Source organism: Penaeus chinensis, chromosome 24 (assembly GCF_019202785.1).
Source record: "Penaeus chinensis breed Huanghai No. 1 chromosome 24, ASM1920278v2, whole genome shotgun sequence".
Lineage (NCBI taxonomy): Eukaryota > Metazoa > Arthropoda > Malacostraca > Decapoda > Penaeidae > Penaeus > Penaeus chinensis.
In genome coordinates, this window is record NC_061842.1 from 15,973,391 (window position 1) to 15,978,509 (window position 5,119).

At 36.1% G+C, this 5,119-nt stretch overlaps 1 protein-coding gene across 3 annotated transcripts in view; it reads right to left on the reverse strand.

The window, feature by feature from the left end:
- LOC125037827 (ubiquitin-protein ligase E3A-like) overlaps positions 1 to 4,152 on the reverse strand; it is a 22,983-nt gene extending 18,831 nt beyond the window's left edge. Inside the window, exons 1-2 of one of the 3 annotated variants that reach the window (XM_047631072.1) lie at positions 3,961 to 4,152; positions 484 to 676 (exon numbers count right to left, since the gene is read on the reverse strand). In XM_047631072.1, the coding sequence (XP_047487028.1) occupies positions 484 to 676; positions 3,961 to 4,013 (246 nt within the window). In that variant the 5' untranslated portion in view covers positions 4,014 to 4,152. Of the gene's footprint in view, positions 1 to 483; positions 677 to 823; positions 984 to 3,826; positions 3,851 to 3,960 lie in introns of those variants that run through there. The other 2 variants (XM_047631073.1, XM_047631071.1) reach the window with 2 other exon arrangements.
- Between the last annotated feature and the right edge of the window lie 967 nt (positions 4,153 to 5,119).

Below are 5,119 nucleotides of genomic sequence, written 5' to 3' on the forward strand. Positions count from 1 at the left end.
TACATACACACATATATATACATACATATATGAGTATATCCTTGATTTTTGGAAATATTTTTTGGGATTTTATAATGTAATCAGTAATGTCAATAACAGTATAAGAATTATAATGCCTTTAATAAAAATAACATCAATATTTCATAGCACTGGTTAAAAAAAAAAAAAAAATCTGAACTCAAGGCAAGGAAAAAATCAAGTCTCCTTTGTAGCTGAGCACTTGCAGAGTCATCTCAGTGGTTACATATCACAAAATAATACTACAGTGAACACATTTTTCTGCTGACGGTGGGCTAATGTATACGTACATTTATTACAGATATATTCAACAATTGCCTTTAAAAATAAATTAAACTATATTCATAAAATTCCAACACTAACAATGAAAAAAAAATGCCAGTAACTAAAATCTGAATAACCAAGCACATACTGGTTCAAACCAACACAATGAGAATGTGGTGTTTATTTGCAGATTCCACTTACCTTGCCAGAGGATGCACAGTTGGGGTTGTCACAATTTGGATTACCGCATCCATCAGTCAGCTGGAAGTAATATTTTTCTATGAGTTGGGCAGCTGCGCGTTTCATATCTCCACCTTGATGTTGGGATGGCCACTGCCTCCCTTCCTGCTCTGCCTCACCACTTTGCACTTCTTCATGCCCAAGACTATTACTCCTGAAATATAAAAAAAAAGAGAACATTATATGATACAGACACTACTTCTATTCATATACATCAAAAATTAATATTCATCATAATCAAGAATTAATTTAATTAGTGTGCATATTGGCTAAAAATGGTGAGACAATAATAATGCCTTACTTTTGGGGGGTTTTGGTATTCGTTATATTTAACCACTTGAAAACAAGTTCCAGAGAAAGGAACTCAAGGTTCATAAAGAATGTAGGTATTTTTCATTATTTATTTCCCCTCTTTTATGTGTCAGCATGTTTAAGTGGTTAAGTATTCATTATTTTTTATAACCATGTCATCTGGAGGAAAAGTGGAAAAGCAGAAAAGCGTGAATTTAACAGTAACACAAACTGTAATTGTTAATATTAGCCACTAGACTTAGTGTTGGTAACTATGGACAAACAGCAATACCAGACGAAAGTTAAAAATAAACTAATAGTGTGTTCAATATGGATATATAGAATTTAATGGTTATTTAAAACTATCTGCTGCACCAACAGCTTGGGTATATAGGAGGCCTTCTCTGGCTATTCTATATAGTACAGACACAACCACCAGACACCAAGTCCCCAACTCCACATCATAAAATTTATTCAATAATCTATGTTGCCATGACTAGGTGTGTCCTTTGGGCACTGCCTTTAGAATGCACGGCAAGATAGAGCTAAAACTCAGAAGCAAGTGGACTTCAGCTGCGAGTGCCGCTTTCTGTGATCTTTTTCCTCTATTTGTGGCATTACCATTTGCATGTGCAGATTATTTCCTGTACCAACAACTGCAACTTTTAGTCCTATACAAGAACATCTTCAATTTGCCTTAGCTTAGTGTGACCATACAGTAAAGATTAACCCATATACCTCCTGAGGTGTACTCATACAACTGGCTGGGCTATATTATGATCAAGACTCAATACAGGGAATCCCTATTATTTATCATTTCACTCTTTCACCACTAACATTTTGTAGATCTCTGTTAATCACATTTCACTCATATCAAACATGGAATACATGACGATCCTGCTCCCTTCATAAGAAATCAGCCGAGACAGCTGATATAAGAGGTAATGATCCTCTTTCATCTACTCAGGCGCAGTCCAAATCTTGTTCGTTCCTTCAGTCACGCGTCAATGGCCATCCCTCAAAACTCATATATTGTGAGTAATAATTACCTCAATGTTTCACAACTTCTGATGTTGGCCTTTTTCTTTTGTATTAATTATTCTTTAATAAACATGTAGGTATTACTCTTTTTATCTTTTATCATTTTATATTTAATCTTATTATATTGAGACTTCAAGCATTGGATGTTACAGTCCTGGTCCACATTTCACCCATTTATGATGTAGAATATAATGTATTTGTGAAATTATGATTCTCTTGTATTTTTCTGGTCCCTATTAACAACAAGAGCCTTTATAATAATACTTAACTTTTAATTCCGGTAATTCATTTCCTCTTAAGTGTACTTTTCATAAATTCATTAAAAGGTTTTTCATACAACAGTGATTACAATAATACTGGCATATGTGATCAAAATAGATAGCTGGCAGAACTGAATTTGATTCATTTTATAAGACTGCCTCTTTTTTGTATCTTCTTACACAAGCACATTCATAATCATACAGAGGATTATCTTATTTCCAAAGACATAAAAAATAATAATTAATAAATGCAGTTAATTGTACAGTAAATGTTTAAGATGTGGTCAGTATAGGTTAGATATCAAACATGTGCTGTATGTTAGTGGCACTAAAGAAAGGTGGTATAGCCTCCTATATATCCAGCCTGAACAGACATTAATGATACATACCATCAAGCCCTCACTGTACACTATCTCTCTTCAGTTCTGGCAAAGGCCAACGTACCTTACCAGCCAAGAGGTTCAACCAATTCCTCATTTGATGATAAATCACCAAAAAGATCTACAAATGGTATTTACAATGTCCATGTTCAAAACAAGATTCAGAATTCCTCATGTAGCTTAGTTTGGTGTTTGTTCATTTTCTATACAATCATTCCATTTTAGAGTTAGTAACTTATAGTAATCTATTGAAAGTGAGATTAACACACATACAGGAAAATGTTACAAAAATGTCCCCTCATCCCCATTAACTGCTGCTGTCTCCCACACCTGTTGCCACACCCACACTGGCAAAAGCCAACTACTTACATATACACTGGATTAGTAAAACTTTAACAGTACCCTCGTAATTAATTTTAGAAAATAAAAAATTATAAAATAAAACCTAAAATCATTCCATGGTCTACCTTGTCATTACAAATGGTGATTTGCTAGCCTTTTCTAGGGTGTTAATAGGCATATCACATAATATTACCAAGAGCAATACAAAGAGATAGAGGGAAATGGACACCGCCATCTTATAGAGCAAATACCGGTACAGCTACTGCTACCTCATATTTACCATAAAATTATAAAAACATCCGCTGCATAACAATACTCAGAGACTAAGTCAACAACACCCTCACACAGCTAGATGTCTTAATGTCATGTTGTCTATAAGTTGGCACAGGGTGTTTGTGCCCCCTTTCTAGGGAATAAAAGGCGGGAAAGGTTAGGTTTGGATTTTAGGGTTCGCATGACACCCAAATCTGGTTTTGGGACTTCATCTTTGAAGGATGCGCCACTCTCGTTAACAGATATCGGCACAACTGCTACAGCAATCACTCAAGAACACTATTAGGCTGGACGTAAGATTTTAGGCCTTGAATCACAGGTCACAAGTTACGTGTTCTTGTTGCTATAATTTTGAGAAAAGCCTTGTTCTGACAGCCACTCTGGGCTTTTGTAGTGTTTAACCAAAATAATCTTTTAAAAATATGTGTATGTGGACATCTACATTCATACATAAAGCAAGTAGTGATGTTGATACATAAATGATGTAGTGTACACTGACATAAAACAGAAATTTCTTCTGTCGTCTCTATATCAACCAGCTGACACTCTCCCTTGCCAGAATCTTATCCCTCTAATGACTTCTCAAACTTCAAACAAACCAAATTCCTTTAAAAAAGACGACTTTCTGGCCAAAACACAGAAAATAAGGTCGGGTTTCATCTGCCACCAAGACCCGGGTCGCCACTGCTCCCCCCACACAGCCTGAGGCTCGCTCACCTGAACCACGTAAAGCAGAGGTCTTAGAGAATACAAGGAGACACGAAAGGGGTCACATTGGAACACGACTCGTAATACAACACAGGTGAAGACCCCAGACAGACCCCAGACATAGACCCCAGTCCCATGATTACCTGGTGCCTCCCCCGGCCCCACTCGTCTCTGGGCTCTCTTCTGGTGAACTCATCAACTTCCGCTGCTCGACTTTATCTTAAAAAATGGAGCCTGGATGAGTCTTAATTAAAGCTAAATAATCCCGGCGCGAGTTAATGATTCTTGCTTCCCTAAACTACATCGTCGCCATGTCCCTTTCAACTCAGCTGGGAAAATTCGCGAGTGAGAAAAATTGGCGAAAATGCAGTAGGAGGGATGGATTTGTGGGTATTTGGTATTTTTGAGGAGGTTAAAATTCTGTGTTTAGGTTCTGCTTTATTTTCTTGTATATACGATGGCTCGTGTTCCAGTAATTCAACAAAACATTTTGAAGTTTTAAAAGTTCGCGATATTACTTCGGCAGGAATGGACTGAATCAATGGTTCTTTCCCATTTATCAACATAATAACTTAAATTGTTTTTGCTGTCATTTATAATCTACACTATTTCAATTGCCACATTTTTAAAGATTATGATTTTTTAAAATACAAGCTTACACAGAAACGGTAGTGCGCAATTACACAAGCCAATGAAATTAAAAAAGAAAATATGGGAATGTACTCTGCATTTTAAACGCAATTTCACATCGTCATTGTGAAAGAATGTATTTGGGATTTCTTTAATCTAAAAATATAGCATAGACTATCGATGTGAAATTATTATAAAAAGGCCCAATGTCAGCTTGTTTTCATAACAAAATATAGATAGAGTCATTTTCAATACATTAAAATGTATTTTTATTATCTGAATGATTTTCTGGCACATTGATGGTCATGGACTTTCCTCGTGAAGGGCGTGACTGTGAAACCATTGCATGAGTCGCAGCATATAAGTAAATGCAAGTCACTTTCAGGCAGTCCTTAGGCTAAGATGAAAGCAGCAGCTATCAGAAAAAGGACAATGATGTGGTACTAAGAAGTAAACACCCACATGTTTCATATGTTCCGTTACATTACATTACCAATATGTGTGAGAATATTCTGTAAATAGTTAGGTTTGCATGACAAAACACTTCGCAGTGCGCATACTTGTTTAATGAGGTCATTGATACGCAGCAATGTTGACTGTTTATACATTTAACTGGGCTTTTTTTCAGGATTATACAGCAAGAACAGCAAACGGCAGATGATGAACAACGCA